We start from the raw sequence: 23,903 nt of genomic DNA, 5'->3' as shown, positions 1-23,903 counted from the left end.
ATTAGAACTCAAAGTTTAGTTTTCTGGGTTTCTTTTGAAGTTAGACTTGAGGTAGCCTGCAGAATCCTTACTCTAGGGTCAAACACTGCCATAGCCTAACATACTTCTCTTTCGTGTTTCATAGATGCCATTGATTCATTAAGGAAATGTTAAACAACGTCTCCTTATCTTCCCTCTGTGTAAGGAAGCAGAGAAATTTATAATTTAAATTTTCATCTTAAATGTTTAACAGGAAATGTATCTAACAATATATGAGAACTTTGTACCGGGTACTTTAAAATAGTTTATTTCATTTAACCCTCAAAACCATTCAGTTAGTAGTTGGTATTACTTCCACTTATAGATGAAGATAAATTAGGTTCAGAAGTTAAGGCCAAGATCAAACAGCAGGTCGGTGGTGGAGGCGGGATTTGAGTCAGGTATGTCAGAATCCAAAGCCCATACCCTTTCTTTTCTGTTATACTGTGTTATTGAAGCTTAAAGGAAAAAAAAAGTTGGGATACTTGAAATGATCGAATTGTAGAGGGCTAAACTGCCTATATGAAGCCACTCTTTATTTGATGGTGATGGTAAATGAGATGTTCTGTTTTTAGATGGTAGAGGAAAGCAAAATAATTTAAGATCATAACATTAAATTTTTTTTTTTTTTTAATTTTTTTTTTCTTTTAATTTTATTTATTTATTTATTTATTTATGGCTGTGTTGGGTCTTCGTTTCTGTGCGAGGGCTTTCTCCAGTTGCCGCAAGTGGGGGCCACTCTTCATCGCGGTGCGCGGGCCTCTCACTATCGCGGCCTCTCCTGTTGCAGAGCACAGGCTCCAGACGCGCAGGCTCAGTATTTGTGGCTCACGGGCCTAGTTGCTCCGCGGCATGTGGGATCTTCCCAGACCAGGGCTCGAACCCGTGTCGCCTGCATTGGCAGGCAGATTCTTAACCACTGTGCCACCAGGGAAGCCCATAACATTAAATTTTGATGTGATTGTTAGTGGTTGAAAAAGCATGGAAACACTGAGAGATTGTATATAAATTAAAAAGTAATCTTATGGAAAAAAAAAAGTTTGAAATTTACCCAGAAGTTACATTCCCTCTTTTTTATAAATCAATAAATAGTATTACTATTAAAGTAATGAGGGCGGTGGCGGCGGAGGCCGGAGGCTCCCGGCTTGCCGGCCCCACAGGCTTGCCGGCCCCACAGCGGAGCGGAGGATGGGGCAGCCGCCGCCGCAGGGGCAGCCGCAGGGGGGCCAGGGAGTGGCACCGGGGACCGGGGGCGGCCCGAGAGGGTGGGTCCGGGGCGGGGGCCCTGCCCAAGTCCATCTTTCACTGCGGCCGCGAGCGCTTCCGCCTTGCCCGCGCCTGCCTGGACGAGCTGAGCTGCGAGTTCCTGCTGGCTGGGGCCGGAGGGGCCGGGGTGAGGGGGCCACGCCCGGACCGCACCTCCTGGGTCGGTGCCTGGGGATCCCGTCCGCATCCACTGCAACATCACGGAGTCATGCCCTGCTGTGCCCCCCATCTGGTCAGTGGAGTCCGATGACCTTAACCTGGCTGCTGCTCACTATGAAATGAAAGAAGAAGAGCCAGCTGAGGGCAAGAAATCTGGAGATGACGGCATCGGAAGAGAAAACTTGGCCATACTAGAGAAAATTAAAAAGAACCAGAGGCAAGATTACTTAAATGGTGCGGTGTCTGGCTCGGTGCAGGCTACTGACCGGCTGATGAAGGAGCTCAGCGGTATATACCCATCACAGAGTTTCAGAGGTGGAAACTATGCAGTCGAACTCGTGAATGACAGTCTGTATGACTGGAATGTCAGACTCCTCAAAGTTGACCAGGACAGCGCTTTGCACAACGATCTCCAGATCCTCAAAGAGAAAAAAGGAGCTGACTTCATCCTACTTAACTTTTCTTTTAAAGATAACTTTCCCTTTGACGCGCCGTTTGTCAGGGTTGTGTCTCCAGTCCTCTCCTGGGGGTATGTTCTGGGCGGAGGTGCCATCTGCATGGAACTTCTCACCAAGCAGGGCTGGAGCAGTGCCTACTCAATAGAGTCAGTGATCATGCAGGTCAGTCCACACTGGTGAAGGGAGAAGCACGAGTGCAGTTTGGAGCCAGCAAATCTCAATGCAGCCTGACAAGAGCACAGCAGGCCTACAAGTCCTTGGTGCAGATCCACGAAGAAAACGGCTAGTACACGCCCCCGAAGGAAGATGGCTAACCCGGGAGTGCCATCCCCTTCCTCCTTCCCTAGGCACCACTGGACCAATTACCTTTGAATGCTGTATTTGGATCTCACGCTGCCTCTGTGGTTCCCTCCCTCATTTTTCCTGGACGTGATAGCTCTGCCTATTGCAGGACAATGATGGCTATTCTAAACGCTAAGAAAAAAACAAACAAACACAGAACTGTTTCAAGTACTCAAGACTGACTTACAGACGAACCAACCACCTGGCTGGAGCCCTTGCTAGCAGGCATTCTTAAAAGAAACTTTTGAGCCTCCTTATAGTGCTGGAAACTCAGCTGTGCTCCAGACTAGAGCCTCCTTACCTATGCTATGGTAGGGATTTTTAATTTATTTTCTCTTATTTCATGTACACTGCTTTTTTTGGTTACAGTGTATGATGGGTGTGTATGAAAAAAAAACGTATCTTTGGGAAAACAATTACAGTATGTTAATTTGAAAAAAAAAAGTAATGAATACAAATATTGTTTTAATACTTTTTTGATAATGTTATAATTTTTTTGGAAAAAGTTATACATATTATATGATATCACTTATATGTGGAATCTAAAAATTAGTACAAATGAACTCACTTGCAAAACAGAAACAGACTCACAGACGTAGAAAACAAACTTATGGTTACCAAAGGGGAAGGGGGTGGATAAATTGGGATTATGGGATTTACAGAATGCACACTACTGTATATAAAATAAAAGATCTATGTGTATCACAGGGAACTATATTCAGTATCTTATAATAAACTATAATGGAAAAGAATCGGGAAAAAAAAATATAGATGTATACATATATATAGTGATATATAACTGAATCACTTTGCTATGTACCTGAAACTAACACAATGTTGTAAATAAACTATACTGCAATAAAAAAAGAAATATACACAGGAACCTAGGAAGAGATGAATTCCCAGGCCTCAGGAGAAACAGAAATTGGAGGGTGTTTATGCCCCTTTGCCCTGGTGGTCCACTGTGAAAATGACTGCTGTAGACTGTGTGTGTCCCCACAAATGCATCTGTTGAAATCTTAACCCCCAATGCAATGGTGTTAGGAGGCGGGGCCTCTGGGAGGTGATTAGGTCATGAGGGTGGAACCCTCATGAATGAGATTAGTGCCTTTTTAAACGAGGCCCCAGGGACTCGCCTGGTGGTCCAGTGGTTAAGATTCCACACTTCTACTGCAGGGGGCGTGGGTTTAATCCCCAGTCAGGGAGCTAAGATCCCGTATGCTGTGTGGCCAAAAAATAAAATAAAAGAGGCGCCAGAGAACTCCTTCATCCCTTCTGCCACATGAGGACACAGTGAGAAGGTAGCTGTCTCTGAACCAGGAAGTGGGTTCTCACCAGACACTGAATCTGCCAGCACCCTGATCCTGGCCTTCCCAGCCTCCAGAACCACGAGAAATGAAATTCTGTTGTTATAAAACAAACAAACAAGCAAACAAAAAGTGAAATATCTCAAAATATTTGAAGAGGGCTAGAACTGATAAAGAAATGAAAGTGGGGACTTCCCTGGTGGCACAGTGGTTAAGAATCCGTCTGCCAGTGCAGGGGACATGGGTTCGAGCCCTGGTCTGGGAAGATCCCACATGCCGCAGAGCAATTAAGCCCGAGCACCACAACTACTGAGCCTGCACTCTAGAGCCCACGAGCCACAACTACTGAAGCCCACGTGCGCCTAGAGCCCATGCTCTGCAACGAGAGAAGCCACTGCAATGAGAAGCCTGTGCCCTGCAACGAAGAGTAGCCCCAGCTCGCCACAACTAGAGAAAGCCTGCGTGCAGCAACGAAGACCCAATGCAGCCACAAAGAGGGAGGAAGGAAGGAGAGAGATATATACCCAGCTAAATGGACCATTAAAAACAGACATGATGGGGACTTCCCTGGTGGTCCAGTGGTTCAGAATCTGCCTTCCAATGCAGGGGACACAGGTTTGATCCCTGGTCGGGGAACTAAGATCCCACATGCTGCGGGGCAACTGAGCCTGCGTGCCGCAACTACTGAGCCTGCGTGCCGTAACTAAGACCCAACGCAGCCAAAAAAAAAAAAAAATAAATAAATCACTATTAAAAAAATAGATACGAGGTACAGACTTCCAGTTATAAAATACATGTTATGAGGATGTAATGATATATAGCATGGTGACTATAGATAATAATACTGTACTACATATTTGAAAGTTAGACCTTAAAAGAGTAGATCTTAAAAGTTCTCATCAGAAGAAAAAAAATTGTAACTATGTGCAGTGATGGATGTTAACTAGACTTATTGTGGTGATCATTTTACAGTATATACCCCCCAAAAAAATACGAAAATAATGTTAATTCAGACTGATTAACACCAGTTTGTAGTCACTGTAAATCCTTAAAAGTCAGAAGGATAAATTGCTAAAGGAGGTCTGTAAGTACATGATTTCACATAATTTGGGAAGGATAAAGTAAAATATAAGTTCTGACTGACATATCCTGTTGGAGGTTTTATAGTTCAAAGGTGAAGATTGGAAACTCAAAAAACAGGAATTTTACCAACACTTGGTCCTTTTCTTTACTTCATAGAAGATTAATATAGAAAATGAAGAGTGCAATTCTAGTGATTTTCCTGGAAAGAACATTAAGTAAAAATAGTATTGAGACTCCTAGAGAGTCTAAAACTAACTAATAAGGCATTTATAAGAGGGATGCTCTTTTTGGTTGTTCTGTTTTTTTGTGTTTGTTTTTGGCCGTGCCACCCGGCTCGCAGGATCTTAGTTCCCCAACCAGGGATCGAACCTGCGCCCTCGGCAGTGAAAGCACAGAGTCCTAACCACTGGACCCCAGGGAATTCCCAGGAGGGATGCTTTTCTTTTCAAAGTTCTCAGCATAACTAACAGGGGAAAAAAATCATAACTGTGTGTGGGAAGGTACGTTTTAAGGTAGCAGGAGAAAATGTTCCAAGGTTTTCTGAGATTATGTTCTATTGTGTCTCCTTCCCAATGACCATTAAAAAAAACCACAGACAAACTAAAGTTACCTTGTTATGCTCAAAAAGTTAAAAAAAAAAAAAGTGTTGCCATGGAGATAGTCCCACTCTGGATTCTTCCTGGCAGTTTCGATTTACCAAACCTGTAACATTTTATATTTTCAACACCATAGCTGACAAAATTAGTTCCTGTGGCTGAGATAAAAACCATACCTTTATCTTTGGTGTTCTTGGGTACGTTGAAAGAATTTTGTAAATGATCATTGAAAATTCTTGCTCACCACATCCAGTTTTTATGTCAGGAACAAAACTTGTACAAGAGAGTATTAAGCCAACTAAAGAACTGGAGTGTGTATTTTGATATCTTTGTTGGATACCTGATACTTATTTTCCTCATGGTAATTGTGGATTACTTTTTTCAAGGTAAGTTCTCTTTTGAAGGAGAAAAGAAGCATGGCTGCTTTTAAACATGGAAAGTGCATATTTATTAATTTTGTGCATCAGTAAGAGCAGCTGATTGCTGGAGGCAGCGGAATGCAGGCATTTGAAGTAAAAGCCAGGTTCAGTGTTCAGTTCCTCTGTTTACCAGCTGTGGAACCTTGAGCATGTTGATTAATCTCCAAGTCTCAGTTTTTACTGTGTGAGGTGGAGACAGCGTGCAGAGCAGCTAGCACTGAGTAGGTGTTCAATAAAAGGTATCCAGTAATATCAGTCTTCCCTAAATTTTTAAGATAAGCAGAACTCCAGCTTCAACTATCCAGTTGTGTTTCTTTATTTTTCCGAGTCTCCAGAAAAGATGAATATATAAGCTCTTTGAATCTTTTTTCCCCCCACTTTTAGTTTCTTTTGGTCTGCCAAGTTCTTACAACTAAAGAAACTAGTCTGTTTTGTCTTTACTGGAGATAACAACACTCTAAGTACCTTATAACTAAGTAAAACAGTAGTTATAACTTGCATAGTACTTTGTTAATGTAAACTCAAGTGTCAACTTCTTTCTTAAGTAAGTTTAATTAAATGAAATTTAGGCCTCTGTTTTATGTGGTTAAAGTTCAGATGCATTCTTTCTTTAGGCATTTTAAGTTATACCTGACATCAAGTACTGAACGCTTTTCCCAAAATTTCAAAGTCGTGGTCGTAGATGGGAAAGATGAAAGCGAGTACCCCGTCAAATGGCAGGACTTCTTCAGTGGACATGTGGTTGGTTAGTAGGTGCTCATTTTTTTGCCTTTGTGCTTGGGAGGTTAGGTGTCCAGATTGAACTAGATTGTATATTCTTTTTTGAGGGGAGGAAAAAGGGGTGTCGAAGAAGTGCTATTGTTTGTCTGTTTTATTTGAGCTTTGTAAATCTGGAAGCAGAAACATTCAAACAGGAGGAAATGGGTATTATCCAGCATGTCATACTAACTGGCTGTTTTCATGATTACAACAGATTTCCTCTTAAGTCATACGAATTTAACCTCCTTTTGTCTTCAGGGAGGGATTGTCAACTTCCCTTATGAGATTGTCGACTTCCCTTATGAGATTGTAAACAAGGAAGATAGGAGATAAAATAATTGACTCTGTGATCCTATCATGTATTTATTTAAGAAAATATGTTAAACAAGCAATTGCAGTTTACTTCTGGAAAATTTTCTGCAATATGAAAAAAATGGCACTAAAAATACCCAAGTAGTACAGTTCAAGACGTGTATATTCTGAATCATGCTCTCTGCTTCCTCTTTCTTACCCCAAAGTAGGTAAAGTTATTCCAGAAGAAAATCTACACTTTGTTTTGTTCTATAACACACTAGATAATTCTCATAAGAGGCTTCAGGGAAAGAGGCCGATTTCAAATGACTAGAGTTGTGGCTCCTCCTTAAGAGTGAGAATACCCAGCTGCTTTCTGGGCCTGTGTTTTTTACATCTGCACAGTGCCTGGGCACATTCCACTCTGTAGAAGGGCTTGCTTGATTTTTATTGATAGTGCATAGTTTATTTTTTGATTTAAATTTTTTTAAAAAAAATATTATTTATTTATTTAATTATTTATGGCTGTGTTGGGTCTTCGTTTCTATGCGAGGGCTTTCTCTAGTTGTGGCAAGTGGGGGCCACTCTTCATCGCGGTGCGCGGGCCTCTCACCATCGCGGCCTCTCTTGTTGCGGAGCACAGGCTCCAGACGCGCAGGCTCAGTAATTGTGGCTCACGGGCCTAGTTGCTCCGCGGCATGCGGGATCTTCCCAGACCAGGGCTCGAACCCGTGTCCCCTGCATTGGCAGGCAGATTCTCAACCACTGCGCCACCAGGGAAGCCCCTAAATATTTTTTAATAATGACTTTTTTTTTCTCTTAAGGTGAGCCTGACTCTCGGGTTCTAGCCCACATAGGAGATGATGATATCACAATAAGAATCAACACAGATGGGGCGGAATATAATATAGAGGTAAGTCTACATGTGAATTTGTTTTTTCAGGAGCATATATCTCTGATGTTTAGAAAGCCATTATGCAGTTGTTTTGAGAAGAAAAGGGTCTTTATACTGAACTTCTCTTCTTGTATTTAAAATTTTTTTTTAAACCAGAAAAATAGATGAGTAAAAAATATATATATATTTTATATATCTAAGATGCTGTCATACGATGCACTCTGTATTTAATTGAAAGTCACATGTGAGATGGATAATGGGAAGAGGAAACGCCCTCATTTTTTCTTTATTCTTTCTCTAATAATCCTTCTCAAAGATGAAGGTGAAATCTTCTTTCCTAGATGCTCTGGAAATGCAAGATCAATAAAAGGTGATAGTTCATAGTCTTGAGAAGTTAAAAGAGGAAACTGTAGGAAACTCAGGCTCTGGCCATTCTTCCATTGAAATCCTAGCAGTAGAAACCAAGAGCAAACTGGCCACATTTGTGCGAGACACATGGCTGTATGTCAGATACTAGTCCAGAAAACAAAACGTTTGCTACAGATCTGTGGGTTGAAGTGTTTCTGCGTCTCTAGGAAAATGAGAATACTCTGGAACATGGACACATATTCTCTGAGGTTGCCACAGAAGGGAAACAGCTGGAGGATCCCGCAGGGGATTTTTATGGCCAGGCTTGGAAGTGGCCTACATCACTTCCACCCACGTTCCAGAAACTCTTGTCTCTGACCTGCCTACAAAGGAGGCTGGGAAAGATAATCTCTTGTGCTCAGAAAGATAAAACTGTGTGGGGAATGCACAGCGTTGTTTCTGCCACAGTGCACAGGTTTGCTTATTTCCTTAGGATCATCTATTAATTCTTAATCCAAAATGGGTGCATTTAGGATCCAAGTTAAATTTGCTCAGATTCCTCACTTTTCCAAATATTTCCCTTTGGGACAATTAGGAATTCTGTTTCCATCCATATCTCTCAGTTTCACTAAGTACAAAAATGACCATAATTAACATTTCCCTGTGAGATGTTCACTTAAAAGTAAACTCATCAGGTTTATTGAAGTACTTTTGCATGAGATTAATAATTTCTAAATTGAAAAAGTGGTTTATTACTTAGAAGCCCACTTCCCCCCCACCCCAACCCTCCCAGCTCTAGGAAACCACTAATCTACTCTCTGTCTCTTTAGATTTGTCTTTTTTGTTTCTTTAGATTTGCTTGGTCATTTCCATAAAAATGCAGTCACACAACATGTGGTCTTTTGTGTCTGGCTACTTTCATTTCGAATGTTTTCAATGTTCATCCATGTTATAGCATGTGTCAAGTACACCATTTCTCTTTATTGCCAAATAATATTCTATTGTTTGGATATACCACATTTTGCTTATTCATTCATCAGTTGGACATTAGCGTTATTTCTACATATGAATAATGCTGCTATGAACATTTTTGAACAGGTTTTTATGTGAGCATATATTTTCATTGATCTTGGGTATATAATATTACTAGGAATGGAATTGTTGGGTCATATGGTAACTCTGTTTTTAACCTTTTGAGGAACTGCCAGACTGTTTTCCATAGTGGCTGCCCTTTACATTCTCACCATTTTACATTTATTGCATTTTATATTCCGTATTCCATTCTCAACAGCAGTAGATGAGGGTTTCTTCACATCCTTGCCAATACTTGTTGTTATATGTCTTTTTGATTACAGCCATCCTAGTGGGTATGAAGTGGTCTCCTTGAGGTTTTGATTTTCATTTCTGTGACGGATATGGAGATACATACACACACACATATACATACACAGAATCTTTTCTGTATGAGCTGTCTGGTTCTGAGGAGACCCTTGTTCTTACAGAGAAGAACTTTGTTCTGACTAGTCAGTTTACTTAGCCTGGAAATGAATGTTATCTAAAAATAGGGAAAGGATGTTGTAAGACTTGAATATTTAGGAATTTTTATATTTCCATCTCAGTTGTATTTGTTTTCTATTTTAGCCACTTTGGAGACTAATTAATGATACTAAAGACAAAAGAGTGTTAGTTTATAAATCTGAAGATATCAAGAATGTTTCACGTTTGCAGTCTCCAAAAGTGTGTGGTTATATAGAGGCGGATAATGAAGAGTTGCTTCCAAAAGGGCTGGTAGGCAGAGAGCCACCTGATGGTAAGACTAAAAAAAATATATTTCAAATAAGAAGCAAGCATAACAGTTGTCTTCAGTAGGGGTGGTTGTTAATTGACAAAAAAAAGAACATGATTATCAAGTAACTATAGTATTTGGCTTGAAAATAGTTTTGTTCAGAAATTTCTCGATTTTTTTGTCTGTAAGAATTGAAAACACTAGAAAATAATGGTGGCAATAAAGATTGGACTTTAAAAAAGATTGGGGAAAGGGGAAATTGAATAATCTGAGGGAAAATATTTTCATTTGTAGGTATTTAGAAATGACAGAATAGTACTGTGAAAAAACAATCTTCAGATAAGTTTATAAGAAATTAGTTGGTAGCAAGAGAGGTCTGTCCTGTTTAGAAAGAAGAAAATTATCAGTCTTGGGACAGATGAATTTAGAGTCATTTAAAGACCATCTACCCATCTTGGAGAAATAGTCTGTCCTCATTTTTGAAAACTTTAGAAAAATATTACTAGCATTTTAGTATATAACTAAATTCTTAAACAGTGTGATTATTTGATAAGAAAAAATGACCTGTTGACACAAAATAATTTTTCAATTTTTTTTTTTTTTTTTTTGGCTGCCCTGCATGGCTTGTGGGATCTCAGTTCCCCGACCAGGGATTGAACCTGCACCCTCAGCAGTGAAAGTGCGGAGTCCTAACCACTGGACCGCCAGGGAATCCCCACTAATTTTTTAATGTTTGATTATCTGGATATTTTTACTGTTACTTTTGTTAATTTGTAGACTTCTTCTAGAAGAAAATGACACCTTCATAGCCCAGCAATAGATAGGTGATTGTTTTATTCTGTTAAGTACTTTTGCACTTTTCCTTGGTTTTGAATTCTACAATTTGAAAACCTCATATTACTTTTCACTTTTTGTCTTTCTCCAAATTGTTTTCCTGTTCAAGATACTGTTAAGGATACTGAGCTCAAATAATATTTGTTTCAAAAATACGGTAGATTTAAAATGTTACTATAAAAAACTCCTTGTTTTGATGAATTTTGATTTAATAGTGCATCCAAATTCATATTAGAGCTTGTTCATCGGGTGAAGAGAAGAGCTGACCCTAATCCCCTGAAGAACACGTGTAAATTATTGGTGGTAGCAGATCATCGCTTTTACAGATACATGGGCAGAGGGGAAGAGAGTACAACTACAAACTACTTGGTAAGTGTTTGATGTTGGATGAGGTAATGGACAAAAAAGCTCACATAAGTAGGCAAATTCCATTTAAGAGAAGACTGCTATAATTTGAACGTAGTGAAATGAGATCTGTTTCAGATGCTCTGTGATTTCCTAGAATACTTGAGGGCTGTCACCTGAGGTTCTTACATTATTGTATAGATATTCTAGTTTCAAATTTTTGAAACCCCATTTTACCTTTCAACTAAGATTTTGTGCACGTCAGAATTTGTATGCATATTATGTTTAGGGACAGTTCATAATGTAGGCCTTCCTTCTTTATAGAAGTGAACTCTGTGAAAACATCTCTGCTATAATGGCAGTGATCCTGTTGGTGACACGTATGGATGTATGCTCCAGAGTGGGGGGAAAAAGTATTGATATTTGTATGAACTTGTGTGTATTATTTTTGCTTATATGTATACATCAGAGGAGTTGGTCAATTTGGTTTATGTTGTACTGGTATAAAATAGCTAATTGTTGGGCTATAACTGGATGACATAGATGGGACGTCTGTGGTCATAACTAACTATAGGGCAAAGATTTGAAGGCAGGATTACAGAAGTATTGATGCTGGATTTTTAAGCATTTACTATTGTAATTTTAAAAGTCAAGGGAATCATATTTCATTGACATTTTTTTGTCAGTATGACCTCATTCCTCGTGATGACTTGGCACTGACACAAATGATGTTGAGGGAATAAAAGAGAATGCAGCTATTGATTCGTAGTGCAGAGCCCAGTGCAGCCAAGGCGTCTTTCTCCTTGCCTTGCTATTCCCATTCTGTGGTTTTTTGTGCCCTTCCTCACCCTTCTTTCCCTTCCCTTCCATGCCAAGTGAATTTATTGCGAGGGTGGTAGGAGGAGTGTGTGAAGTCACTATAGCTCTTGTTCCTAAGTAGGAGAGTCCTTCTTGAAAAGCTTCTTTCTTAGTATGGGGTTTGTATTAGGGGCTCTTAGTTTGCTTCTTTGTTCATTACACCAAGAATATGAATATAATGAGAGGTCTGGTGTTAAAAATTGCATTTCTTGGTTTACAGTTACTATAAGCAAACAACAATTTCTTAGATGTGTAATGTGCTTCACAGCTGCCAGAACAAACCTCATTTACCCAGTTTTTGAACAATAAAATCTTCTCTTTGAGGAGCAGATTGGTAATGAGTATTCTGTTCCTATATATTCAGTAGTTTGAATTGTCCTTGGCTATTGTACTGTGGCTCCTCCCTCAGTAATCTCTACCCACCTTCCCCCTTCCCAAATCAGAGGACAGGAGAAAGGAGGTGTGGTGAGACCTCACTCCTCTCTCTCTGTTTCTACCTGGTCCTCGGTGCTGCACTTTGCCCAGGGTGGGTCTGGTGTAGGGTTAGCAGTATCTGTCACTGTTCCTTACCTCTTTCTGAAGAAGATGTTTTTCTGAGGTATGTGGCAAGAGATAGAATGAACAGAGTACCTATTTTTAGGAATATTTTAGGTAAATTGGTTGACTTTTAACTTTCATTTCCGTAGTTGACTGGAATGGCAGTTTTTAAAAAACTTGTTACTTGATATTTTGGTTCCCTGTGCAGTTGATTACCTGAAATTTGGGATGAACTGTACCACTGCTCTATTCTGATACCAACATTTTAAGTTTGAGGCTAGGAATAATTTCTTTATTAGCACTGTCAACGTAAAGCATAACATCCTTAATGCTAGTTTTTGTAATTGGTGAAACTTTTACAATGGTATTTTATCTGAACTGATTTTTCTTTTTTATCCCTGCAGAACTTATATTACATTGCAAAGAGTGGTAAAGATATACATAATGTCTTTCTCTCGCTCTCTTTTATACACACAGATAGAGCTAATTGACAGAGTTGATGACATCTATCGGAACACTTCATGGGACAATGCAGGTTTTAAAGGTTATGGAATACAGATAGAGCAGGTATTTATCAATGGATGTGGGTTATAATACTCAGCTAAGTTACGTGTTGTAAATATTTGTCACTTGTTTTCACAACCCAAAAACTTATCTTCTACTTTACTCATAAATAAATATTCTGAAATGCCAGTGATTTTTATCTGATAAACTTAACAGTGTTTTGATATTAATTATTTATAGATTATGAAATATTCTTTTCTTAGGCTTATTTTAGGCAGAAAGCCGCCTTATGCTGCTATGATCTCTCTTTTTTCTGAATTCATGGCCTTTTTATCCCCTGCCTTGCTTTAGTTTTCTATGATTATGCTTAATGTCTTTAGTTAGAATTCTAGCACATGCTGTTGAATGCTTAGAAGATTTACTTAAAAATACTATGTACATTTGCAAGGCATTTATACATACAGAACCATTAGATCTCTTTTCCCAAAAATCTCCTGAGTTTTTATCTGTCAATAGAGTATGTCCAGCAGTGATGTATTAATGTCATCCTAATTATATCACATAGTAAAAATTGTTCCAAGTTGATAAGACTGATTAACAAGACTTCTGAAATTGGGTATTGCTTTGGACAGACATTTTGACATGTAAATTAAGGAAATTATTGTCTCTATTTTTTCCAGGCTCTTTGTACTAAACTAGACATATTCTTATAGGTTCTGTAGTTTAGAATTTAGAGAATAAAAAGAAAAAAGCTTTTGAAATCATACTTATAAATGCTAAACTTTTATAGTACTTGTAGAAAAGTAAGAGAATTATTTTCCCCTTTTCCATTCTCTTTTACTGTTTTGCATTTTCTTTTTTAAGTTATTATTTGAATAGGTAATATATACACGGTACAAAAGCCAGTGAAAAGTAAGTCTCCTCAACCTCTACCCATTGTCAAACCAGTTCCTTTCCCCAGAGACATCCGTGTCACTAGTTTCATCCATATCTTTCCAGAGATATTTTATGCATGTATAGCATGTGTTTGTATATGTGTGTGTTTGACATATTCGTGGTATGTTGTACTCTTTTGCACCTTGCTTTTTCATTTCATGAATATGTTGGTGATTATTCCATTATGGTACAACAGAGGTGTCTCACTTGTTTAAAATAGCTGCATCATGTTTGAGTTTTAGGAGACCAATAAATAAAGCTCCTTTTTGCTTTAAAATTTGGAAACGATTGAAAAAATGAGGTGTGATAGGAGATTAGAAAACCAGTTTCTGTAAAGATGACAGGTGGGTTGGAGGATGTGGTTTAGATGTGCTGTCACAGGGGCTCCCACCTAGCTGATCCCAGAGTTGATCTTGATCACCCACCGCCAGAGCTGCAGAGCCGCCCCAGTGAGCTTACCCCGTGGTGGCAGAGCAGAGCCCAGTATCCCCTCTGTAGGCAGGCAGATCTGGAAGAGACACCGGCAACAATGAGCTGAGCATGGCTCTGTTCCTTTGCCAGATCTGCCAACCTATATGTTTCATCTCCTTTGGAGACAAACCTTTGTTCCTTTTTTAAAAAATTAGGATTAATATGAATTTGTACTGTATGTGTAGGGAAAAGCCCCTATTTTTTGTACTCTTATTCCTGTGGTGTGCAGTGCTGCACATCTTATTGTTCTGTATCTCTGAATCAATGACTATAGTTGGAATACATTATTTTAGGCTCATGGAACCTAGGTTTTCATTTTTTCCAACTAAATATAGAGGAAATAAAATTTTAGGAGTACATTGATAAATGTATAAGTCATTCTTTGACATATGTGTTTTGCATACCATTTGCTTCTCAGTTTGTTTTTAAATTAAACATTAGATATTAGAGCTGGAGAATTTTATGGAATTTTGACTCTAAAACTTTTTTTTTTTTTTAAAGAATGGTAGATGGTCTTTTTTTGAATAGCTGAAACAATGCAGTATTATTTCAGTCTTGTGACTTTTTTCTGAAGTGTTCTAAGTATTTTATCTCTTTAAGTATAGATTCGCATTCTCAAGTCTCCACAAGAGGTAAGACCTGGTCAAAGGCACTTCAATATGGCAAAAAGTTACCCAAGTGAAGAAAAGGATGCTTGGGACGTGAAGATGCTGCTAGAGGTAGGTCGTGGAACCCTGAAAGTGATACTATTTAACACCATTTTCTGATTCCTAAAAACGTGGGTCATGTCTGTATTAGTGAAGGGGCATCTCAGGAAAGGTGACTGAAAACCAGGGGCAGCCCACCCCAGCTGATCCAACAGTGCCCTCATCCCCTGTAGCAGGGCAGACAGCAAGGTGGGCAGAACTGAAAGCGAAAAATGCTACAGAGCAATGCTTCTTAACCGTAATATCTCTGTGAATCTAGTGAAGTAATCAGCCTTTAGAAAATAGATGGATACCCCACTTACAGATTTTTTACACACCATTTTGTTAGTTCAGGTCTCTTTGAAGCTTATCAGTAGATCTTTTAGGTCAGTAATTACCAAATGGTATGAAAATGTATTAGATGGTAGAAGTATAACTTGGAGATCTGAAAGTTCTCTATGGAAATTTAAAATTTTTGTGTTTTTATTCTGGTAACGAATCTAAAGATAACATAAGCATTCTATGTCATATGGATTCTTGCCTTGACAAGGTATGATTTATCCTTTTTGTCACATGATCTCAGTTTCTGTCTGTGTGTCCTATTGCTTTGTTGTAAAATGACCGCCTGTGAAGTGATAGTGTTTATCTTTTACTGTGTTGTTAACGTGTTAGTTTCCTATGGCTGCTGTAACGAATCACTGCAAATTTGGCAGCTTAAAACAACATCTTTATTTATCTGATAGTTTCTAGGGTTGGTCCAGGCACAGTGTGGCTGATCTGGGTTCTCTGGTTAGAGTCTCAACAAGGCCAAAGCGAAATCAAGTTTTCAAAGCTTGAATGGAGTTAAAGGATATTATCAGGTTGAGATCCATAGAGTGCTGTATCTGTATAATACTCTGACATACCTTATCTAACGTGGGCCACTAGCCACCGGAGAGGTTGTCTGAGATAGCACCATTACTCTTCTAAAGAGACTCAGCCAAGTGTATTCGTCTATTAGGGCTGCCAATAATAAAGCACCACAGAGTGGGCAGCTTAAACAATAGAAATTTATCTTCTCACAGTTCTGGAGGCTGAAAGTCTGAGATCAAGGTGTTGGCCAGGTTAGCGTCTTCTGAGTTCTGTCTGCTTGGCTTGTAGGTGGCCGTCTTCTCCCTGTGTCCTCACATGGTCTTCCCTTCGTGTGTGTAAGGGCACCAGACATTTTGGATTCGGCCTACCTGCCTGACCTCATTTTACCTCCATTAGCTCTTTAAAGGAAGGCTCTGTCTCCAGATACAGTCACATTGTGAGCTGCTAGGACTTTAGGACTTCGACCTATGAATTTTGGGGGGGGGACACAATTCAGCCCATTAACAGCAAGGTTAAATGACTTGTCTACGTTTAGTTATACAACTAGTGATGACAAAGCCAAAAGCAGGTGGCCAGATCTCCTGACACCTACCTAGGACAGCTGAATGATCCCACCTCTGCTTTTCTGTGGGCCTCCAGACAACTCACACCAGGGGAGGGACAAAAGGGAATGACTTGCCTCTGCACATGCTCCTCTCCAGTTCTCGTCCGTAAGGCTCCTAAGAGTGTCCCAGAGCCTAAGCCTATTATCATGGAACTATCAAAATCCCTATGTGGCTAGGGAGACAGCTCCCGGGGACACCTCATTCCTTATACGGGGCTTTCCGACCGCTCATTTTAAGCATTAAAAAAAATCAGTCTTTTTAAGCTGGAGTCTCTGACTGTTATGGTAGAGGTTTTTAAAGTAACATGTGGACCCCTTCTGGGGAATTCCCTGGCGGTCCAGTGGTTTGGACTTGGCGCTTTCACTGCAGGGACCCGGGTTCAGTCCCTGGTCTGTAACTGGCGTCCTGCAGGCTGTGTGGTGTGGCCAAAAAATTAAAAAATGAAAAAAATAAAGTAATACGTGGACCCCTTTTAAGAAAAAAAAAACCCTCCCAAAGCACCAGTGCTGACTTGAATGAATTTTTATCTTAATTTTAGTAACATAAAACTAGGTATATATTTTTTCCTATAAGTTTATAACTCCTGTACATTGTAAAACCAAAGCAAACTTTAAAACCCCTACAAAACCAATAGAATCCTTGAAGTCCTTTAGAGGGATTTGTTTTGGTATGAGGTGCTGAGATCCCCTGGAAGAAGTATCAAAGCCCTGAGCCTTGCAGAATTGGAGTGTCCCCAGTGCTGCATGTGTTTACATCAACCCTCCTAGTTCCGAAACGCTATAAAAAGCTCCAAGCTCTTTCCTTTTTGCACCCTCCCCATGACAGTCTGCTTCTCACCTGTGTAGATGAGTGAGAACCTTAGGTAAGGAGCACTATACCGCACAATTTTGTGATTGCTGGTGAAAAACTGCAATCGATCAAAGAAACAAATACTAATTCGAAAAGATACAGGCATCTCAATGTTCATAGCATTTTTTACAGTTACCAAGATATGGAAGCAGCCTAAGTGTCCATCAGTAGATGAATGGATAAAGAAGATGTGACGTGTGTGTCTATATATATATATATATATATATATATATAGACACACACACACACACACACACACACACACAATGGAATACTACTCAGCCATAAAAAAGAATGAAACTTTGCCATCTGCAACAACATGGATGGACTTGGAAGGTGTTATGCTAAGTCAGAGAAAGACAAATAATATATGATATCACTTATATATGGAATCTAAAAAGTACAACAAGGGACTTCCCTGGCGATCCAGTGGTTAGGACTCAGTGCTCCCACTGCAGGGGGCACGGATTCCATCCCTGATCGAGGAACTAACATCCCGCATGCCGCCCGGTGCGGCCAAAAAACAAACAAACAAATAAATAAAAAATGCAACAAACTAGTGAATGTGGCAGAAAAGAAACAGACTCACAGATAGAACAAATTAGTGGTTATCAGTTGGGGGGGGGTGGGAGGGGCAAGTAGGGGTAGGGGATAAGAGGTGCAAACTGTTACGTGTAAAATAAGCTACAAGGATGTATTGTACAACATGGGGAATATAGTCAATATTTTATAATAACTATAAATGGAGTATAACCTTTAAAAATTGTGAATTACTAGATCTGTAACTTATATGGTCTATCAACTACACTTCAATTAAAAAAATGTAAAAAAAATTGCAATCGTAAAGTATGATAGTATTCTGGAATATTAAGTTGATATATCTTTTAGTCTGATGTAACTGTTAATCTAATTAAGAGTACTTTGTTTTTTTTTTTAAAGCAATTCAGCTTTGATATAGCTGAAGAAGCATCTAAAGTCTGCCTAGCACATCTTTTCACCTACCAAGATTTTGATATGGGAACTCTTGGATTAGCTTATGTTGGGTCTCCCAGAGCAAACAGTCATGGAGGTGTTTGCCCAAAGGGTAAGTTTTCCATTTGTTGTATGAATATGTGGGGATAGCAAGGTGATTGGATTATATTACAATTCTGTATTGAACAAGCAGTTTGTTTCTGTTTCCTTTTTCCTGTAGCTTATTATAGTCCAATTGGAAAGAAAAATATCTATTTGAATAGTGGTTTGACCAGCACAAAAAATTACGGTAAAACCATCCTTACAAAGGTATGTTCTTTAATTTTTAAAAGTGTAGATTTTGAGTTTATTGTAGTAGTACCTGAGCTATTACATATTTATTTAGGTGTCTTTTTTAAAAGCTATACATACTGTTTTTTGTTTCTGCCTAAAAAGATGTGTGCTTTTAGTGGGAAATATGAAAATAAAAAGTATAAAGAAGAAAATAATTGTTAGCTGTCAAATTTCTTTTGAGGCAAGTCGGGATTATTGTTTTTCCTGAAGACATCCCTTCTGGAGCCCTTCATCTACAGCTCCTGTTAAAGGACTGCTATCCAAAATATATAGGGAATATACTAAAAACTCAACAATAAAGGACCGAACACCCCAATTTAAAAACTGGCCAGAGATCTTAATATACACCTCACCTCACCAAAGAAGATATGCAGATGGCAAATAAGCATGTGAAAAGATGCTCAATATTATATGTTATTAGGGAATTGCAAATCAAAACAACAAGGAGATACCATTACACAACTGTTAGAATGGCTAAAATCCAAACTCCTGGTAACACCAAATGCTAGCGAGGATGTGGAGCAGCATGAAGTCTCTCTCATCCATTGCTGGTGGAGATGCACAGTGGTGCAGCCACTTAGGAAGATGGTTTGGCAGTTTCTCATAAAACTGAACTTACTCTGGTATCACCATAGGATCCAGCAACCGTGTTCCTTAGTGTTTACCCAAAGGAGCCCTCACAAAAACCTGCACACGGATGTTTATAACAGCTTTATTAGTAATTGCCAAGACTTGGAAGCAGCCAAGATGTCTTTCAGTAGGTGAATGGATAAACAAACTGGTACATCCAGACAATGCAGTACTGTTCAGCACTTTAAAAACAAGAGAAAGAAAAAGAGCTATCAAGCCGTAAAAAGACATGGAGGAACCGTAAATGTGTATTACTAAGTAAAAGAAGCCAATCTGTTTGATTCCATCTGTATGAGATTCTGCAAAAAAGGCAAAACCACGGAGGCAGGAAAAGGATGAGTGGTTGCCAGTGGTTGCTTCCCCAGGGGGGAGGGATGAATAGGTGCAGCACAGAGGATTTTTTCAGGTGTTGAAACTATTCTGTATCCTTTAATGATGGATAGAAGACATTATGTGTTTGTCAAAACCCATAGAAAGTGCAACACAAAGAGTGAGCCCTAATATAAATTATGGACTTTGGTTGATTTAAAAAAAGTGAAATGGGATGAGAGAAGAAAAATATACTAAGCAGTTTCTGGAAACTTTGTAATTTCCAGAATTGTTCCTCATGGTACTCCTTTACTTTTTTGGTATCGCAGCATCATCAGTGGTTTGATTTCATGACATGTTTTCCGTGGTCTTCCCGAGTTTTCCTATTATAAGACACACAGAACAAAAAATAAATCGCTTCGATGTTTTTAAAGTGTCAGTCTGTTAGAGAATCCACTGATGAATTTTTCCAAAGCACAGTTTGGAATCACTTCTCCATATTGCACCTTTGGGATTTGAGTACTTTTTTGCTAAAAATGCAAAGTTTTCTTTACTACCATTTTAATATAAACACTTGGTAATCTTCAACACATTGGTTTCAGAATTGGGACTCCGTCTTAAAATTCCCATGTCTTGCAAAATGCATACAATTTTTTTCAGATTCTATGGAGTGATTTTTTTTTTCCCCCTCTTAGGAAAAAAATCAGTAAATAAATTTGTTATTTTTTGCAGTTAAATACGGGAACATTTTTAGCTTTACTGGCTAGGTTCATTGTTATGTTCAGATAGAAATCCTCTGGTGATCTCATCGGTTCAGTGCAGCCCTTTAACTGGATTCTGATAGATAAAATCCTCTAGGTCATTAAGATTGTCATTGGACATGAATTCAGTCACTGGGATAAGGAACATTGTTTTGTTGTTCTTCAGTTGTCTTGTTTTTACACCACCCCCCCCCCCGCCCCCGCCCGCCACCCGCAATAGTTAGATCTTAACAGGAGTATGATTGGGGTGAGGGGCGGGAGGCTTGGATGATTGACTGTTAGCTATTTGGTTTACTGGTGCCAGGCAGTTTTTGGAATGGCCCATGTTTGGTGCCTCAGTAAGAGTGTTCCAGTATATCTTTTAAGTTATATTTTCTTACATTGATTTAAATTCATCCATATAATACTACTTACAATATTAAATAAAATCCCATGAATTCTGTTTAATTTCTATAATTGATAGAAGAAATCATAGTCCAACATTTAAGACAGCAGGGCCCAACTGGCCAAAGCAGGTGATGTTTAGGTATTAGGAAATAATGTTTTCTCTGCATGATCCTTCAGGAAGCTGACCTCGTTACAACTCATGAATTGGGGCACAATTTTGGAGCAGAACACGATCCAGATGGTCTAGCAGAATGTGCCCCAAATGAGGACCAGGGAGGAAAGTATGTTATGTATCCCATAGCTGTGAGTGGCGATCATGAGAACAATAAGGTATGTATCTTTTGGAGCTTTTTTTATGTGGTTAGGAAAGAAAGAGGCTATGTTTAATTATAATGAGAGCTCAGGAAAGCTTTCCATTCTAGGGATGGAACTACAGATTACAAAGTACCTTGAAACTTGTTTGTGTGTGTTAAGAGTGAAACATGGTCCATCTAAATCTGCTCATCTGGAATGTTTGTTGTCAAAGAAGATCATGTGTTGGTTTGGGCTGTGTGGAAAATTAATTACTTAATATAATGGCTTGCACTGGAGGAGTCCTAGTTTGCAGGATCTGGTGGGCTCAGGCTTTCAATTAAAAATTTCCTTTCATTTCATTTACAAGTTTGTCATTCATGTTAACCCTACACTGCTTCACAATATGCACGTTTTAATAAACCTTTGCAACAAAATACGTAATTTGCCAGATGTAAGCATCCTGTGGGTAGGGCCCTTGCCCTTCTGGTTACCGGCTCTGTCTCCAGGGCCTGTTCAGGGTAGCTGGTACATAATAAATACTTGTCAGGTAAATAGAGGAACGATTTTTGAGGGTGTCTGGTGGAGTACACAATACTCATTGACTTGGGACATGGTAAACAGCTTCAGAGACTTTCCTAAGAGTGGCTATGACTAACTCGTAGAGCCTGAACTGAAAGTGTTCATAGATGTCTGTCCGGTCCTTCTTCCTTTTACTTGAAGTTGAGCGGCACGAGGCATCATGAGGAAAATATTGTGGTTTTGTGCTGAATTAAAGTGGGCTGGGGGATGGGCTAACCATCTGCATCTAATCAGGAAGGAAGGTCAAGTTATTTGTCCTGACTCCCCTTTTAAAGCCTGACCCAGGAGCCTAGAGGAAAGGATTACTTTTGTGTTTCCCTGGCCCTGACCCTGCCTTTTAAAATTCTGGTCTCATGTTTTTTTTTGTCATGTTTTTTGTTTGTCGCATCTTGTTTTCTTTGGCTGTTAGGTGTAAAGTCCGTTCCTCTCTTTCTTTGCTTGTTATGCTTTATTTTTCCTCCACTGAACAACTTGTGCCTGAGGAACTACCTGTTTTGCCTGTTCTTCCACTGTATCACATACCCTATTGAATTTTTCTCCTTTTTTCAGAGGTTGTCTCTCTTTTTCTAATGATGTACACTACAGTTCAGCACTGTTCGCTGGAAGGTTCTGTGATGGGGGAAACACCATCTGCTGTACCCAGTGCAGTAGTCGCTAGCCCCGTGTGGCCAGTAAGCACTTGGAATGTGGCTGGAGAGACCAAGGAACTGAATTTTAAATTCTGTTTTATTTAAATTCAGTAGTGGTTGCTTGGGGCTGGAGGTGGGAATGGGCATTACCTATAAAAGGATCTGAGGGACCTTACTGAGGTGATAAAATGTTCTAAAACTGATTTATGGTGATGGTTTCATCGCTTGGTAAAATTACTAGAAATCACTGAATTGTACAATTGAAACTGGTAAATTTTGTGATATGTAAAATATGCCTTAATAAAGCAGCAAAAAACCCAAACAACAACAACAAAAAACAGTGTGGGAACCGAGGGAAAGTGGTGAGGCTATAGGTGAGTCACGAAGCCATGAGTTGATAATCGCTGAAGCTGGTGAGGGGCCATGTGAGCATCTTGAATCCATTCTGTCCACTTTATAGATGCTTGAACGTTTCTGTAATAAAAAGTGTGAAATATGTGGTAAGGAAAAAGACATTTAAATAATCACATATGGCTAGTGGCTGCCGTATTAGACAGTGCAGCTCTAGTTGTTAGTCACTGCTTCTTGGTCATGAGGATGGCATCAGTACTTTGGGGTAAAATGTTTTACTTTGCAGACTGTTAAAGTGAGCATGCGTGGTGCTAACTCTTCCTGTTACAAGTTCTTCCTAAGTGAGACTTCCCCAGTGGGCTCTTGGAACATCCCTGTAAGAACTCGCTAATGAGAATGGAGGCTAGGCAGAGCCATTTATTTCTGGAGCTGCTAGTCTATCAGCGACGAACACTTTATCCACTTATTTATCTTGTCCCAAGTGTATTTTCTTTAATAGTTTGGTTTACCCAAGTAGCAGTCTCCTTGTAAAGAGATACTGGGCATCTTCTGGTCCACATTTTAATTCCTTCATTAAAATTAATTCCTTAAAATGTTTTTAACTAGGTAAAAAAGGCTCCAGGACAAAAATAAGGTGGTTCCTCGACCTAGAAAGACAGGACCTGGCACCTTACACCAGACAAGCCAGACGGCATTAGGGATCATAACCTCTTAGAGTTTATTGGTGGGAGGAGAAGCGGGTGTGGTAAGGATACAGAGAGAGGGCTCAGAGGTCTTCGGGGAGTGTGGAGGCAACAAAAGCGAGAGTGAAGTGGTCAATTTTCCCTCAGCTCTGTCTGGGGGGGGGGTCCAGCTGCTTGGGGGTGTGACTCTGATAAATTAGCAAAGAGATCTTCTTATTGGTTCAGTGTGAATTTGAATTCATAAGGACCTGGCCTCCCATAATGAACTGGTAGAATTGAGCTCATGAGTCTGCAGTGCTGGTGAATAAACGCAGCAAAATACTAACTGTCTCAGGCCTAGACTGAAATAACCAGGCCCCTTAAATGTCTTTACTATAAAAATACATTGGAAGATCCTTTAAAAAAAATCCAGTTAGTGTTTCTGTTTAGGGAGATGGGGTCTTCAGTGTCTTTTGGAGAGTGATCCTTTTGTATCTGATTCAGTGGTCACAGTCACCTTTGGAGGGTTGAAAAGGAAAATCAATTCAGTTTTTTCTTCCTGTGTAGGGAATACCCAGTTCTTCCCTATTGTGTGTTTCTTCCTGTGTGTCTACTTTACTATTCATAGAGCCCACTTCACTTCTGACCCTTCTGGTCCCCAGACATGGAGGTTTTTCTTTACACCAAGCTGTTTCCTGCAACGCCAGCTGGGGTTAACTCAGTTCTGACACTCTCTTCCTGGAGATAGCATCAGATCCCAAAGGTTAAGGGCTCAGTCCCATAAGAGTGCCC

The 23,903-nt window shown here is 39.5% G+C and overlaps 1 protein-coding gene and 1 pseudogene across 3 annotated transcripts in view; both read left to right on the top strand.

Annotated features, from left to right (window-relative positions):
• The window catches only part of ADAM17 (ADAM metallopeptidase domain 17), a 58,351-nt gene that overhangs the window by 13,722 nt on the left and 20,726 nt on the right, over nucleotides 1–23,903 (top strand). Inside the window, exons 3-11 of one of the 3 annotated variants that reach the window (XM_068564683.1) lie at nucleotides 6,263–6,393; nucleotides 7,523–7,611; nucleotides 9,583–9,751; nucleotides 10,797–10,930; nucleotides 12,779–12,868; nucleotides 14,818–14,931; nucleotides 18,144–18,288; nucleotides 18,397–18,485; nucleotides 20,774–20,926. In XM_068564683.1, coding sequence (XP_068420784.1) covers nucleotides 6,263–6,393; nucleotides 7,523–7,611; nucleotides 9,583–9,751; nucleotides 10,797–10,930; nucleotides 12,779–12,868; nucleotides 14,818–14,931; nucleotides 18,144–18,288; nucleotides 18,397–18,485; nucleotides 20,774–20,926 — 1,114 coding nt within the window. Of the gene's footprint in view, nucleotides 1–6,262; nucleotides 6,394–7,522; nucleotides 7,612–9,582; nucleotides 9,752–10,796; nucleotides 10,931–12,778; nucleotides 12,869–14,812; nucleotides 14,932–18,143; nucleotides 18,289–18,396; nucleotides 18,486–20,773; nucleotides 20,927–23,903 lie in introns of those variants that run through there. The other 2 variants (XM_068564684.1, XM_068564685.1) reach the window with 2 other exon arrangements.
• LOC137777754 (ubiquitin-conjugating enzyme E2 Q1 pseudogene) lies at nucleotides 1,460–2,215 on the top strand (annotated as a pseudogene).

The sequence above is a fragment of the Eschrichtius robustus genome, chromosome 15 (assembly GCF_028021215.1).
Source record: "Eschrichtius robustus isolate mEscRob2 chromosome 15, mEscRob2.pri, whole genome shotgun sequence".
Lineage (NCBI taxonomy): Eukaryota > Metazoa > Chordata > Mammalia > Artiodactyla > Eschrichtiidae > Eschrichtius > Eschrichtius robustus.
This window is presented reverse-complemented; position numbering and strand designations above follow the sequence as displayed.